The sequence below is a fragment of the Vigna umbellata genome, chromosome 10 (assembly GCF_029865625.1).
Source record: "Vigna umbellata cultivar VRB3 chromosome 10, Vumbellata_1.0, whole genome shotgun sequence".
In the NCBI taxonomy this organism is placed as follows: domain Eukaryota; kingdom Viridiplantae; phylum Streptophyta; class Magnoliopsida; order Fabales; family Fabaceae; genus Vigna; species Vigna umbellata.
In genome coordinates this window covers 25,626,093-25,627,497 of record NC_142174.1, presented here as the reverse complement: position 1 = coordinate 25,627,497, position 1,405 = coordinate 25,626,093, and the positions used below count along the sequence as shown (strand labels likewise).

At 48.1% G+C, this 1,405-nt stretch overlaps 1 protein-coding gene across 1 annotated transcript; it reads left to right on the top strand.

Moving 5' to 3' along the window:
* The first annotated feature begins 244 nt into the window (after nucleotides 1-244).
* On the top strand, nucleotides 245-805 carry LOC148192236 (uncharacterized). The gene is made up of 2 exons (XM_088100057.1): nucleotides 245-487; nucleotides 602-805. The coding sequence occupies exons 1-2, from the start codon at nucleotides 245-247 to the stop codon at nucleotides 803-805; spliced, it is 447 nt and encodes a 148-aa protein (XP_087956183.1).
* Nucleotides 806-1,405: the final 600 nt, after the last annotated feature.

Below are 1,405 nucleotides of genomic sequence, written 5' to 3'. Positions count from 1 at the left end.
AAGGACTAATCTGAATCAGAATAGGACGTCGTACGCTCGTCCAGCACAGCCATCGAATTCAAGTGGATCTCAAGCTATGGTTGTTGCCGGACAGTCTAGGCAATATGGGACGATCAGATGTTTTAAGTGTGGGTGACCACACTACCGATCGTCGTGTCCTCAATTAGGGGGAGCAAAATATTGCACTCGCTGTAGAAGAAACGGCCACCTGGAGAACGAGTGTAATATGGGAGGACGAGCGGTAATGAGGCCGCCAAATGCTGGAAGAATGCAACAAGGTAGGGTGGGACGAGCGCAAGCTGTGGGGAGAGTATATGCGATAACGGGGGTGGAAGCAGCAAGCTTAGGTACGCTCATCACCGGTACCTGCTTAGTTCATGGAAAGTCTTGTTATGTGTTGTATGACTCGGGGGCAACACACTCCTTCATCTCGAAGGCGTGCGTTGAGAAATTGGTGTTAGCGGAGAGTGAAATGCAGTTTGACTTGGTGGTGTCAACCCCAGCAGCTTGTGAGGTTAGGACGTCTACTATGTGCGTTAGATGTCCTATTGAGGTAGAAGGGCGTAGATATAAGGTGAACCTCATCTGTTTACCCTTAAAGGATTTAGAGGTAATCTTAGGAATGGATTGGTTGGCTACCAATCACATTCTCATTGACTGTGGTGCGAAGGAGCTGGTATTCCCGAATGAAGAAGAAGAAGAGTTGTCTGTAACGCTCGGTCAGCTGAAAGAGGACATCATGGAGGGCGCCAGTTGTTTCCTGATCATGACGCACTCAGATGAAGAGTTTAAAGGTGCAAGCTGAGAACGATCGTCCAGTAATCAGTTGAGTGGAGGACGATCGGTGGTAGATGAATTCCCAGACGTATTTCCAGATGAAGTACCTGGACTACCTCCTCCCCGCGAGGTAGAATTTACAATTGACTTAGTGTCGACAGCAGTACCCATCTCAATTGCACCATATCGGATGTCGCCAGCAGAGTTAGTGGAACTCAAAGAGCAAATTGAAGAGTTAATGGATAAGAAGTTCATCAGGCCGAGCGCCTCACCTTGCGGAACGCCTGTTCTATTGGTGAAGAAGAAAGATGGCAGCTCTCGGCTCTGTATCGACTACCGTCAGTTAAACAAGCTTACCATCAAGAACAAGTATCCGTTACCTCGGATTGACGATCTGCTGGATCAGCTACATGGTGCGATTGTATTCTCCAAGATAGATTTACGATAGGGATATCACCAGATTCGGGTGAAGGAGGAAGACATCCAGAAGACGGCATTTCGGTCTCGCTACGGACACTACGAGTATGTAGTGATGCCGTTCGGTGTGACGAACGCCCCGGCAATATTCATGGACTACATGAATCGTATCCTCAGACCGTATCTGGACAAGTTTGTGATGGTGTTCATT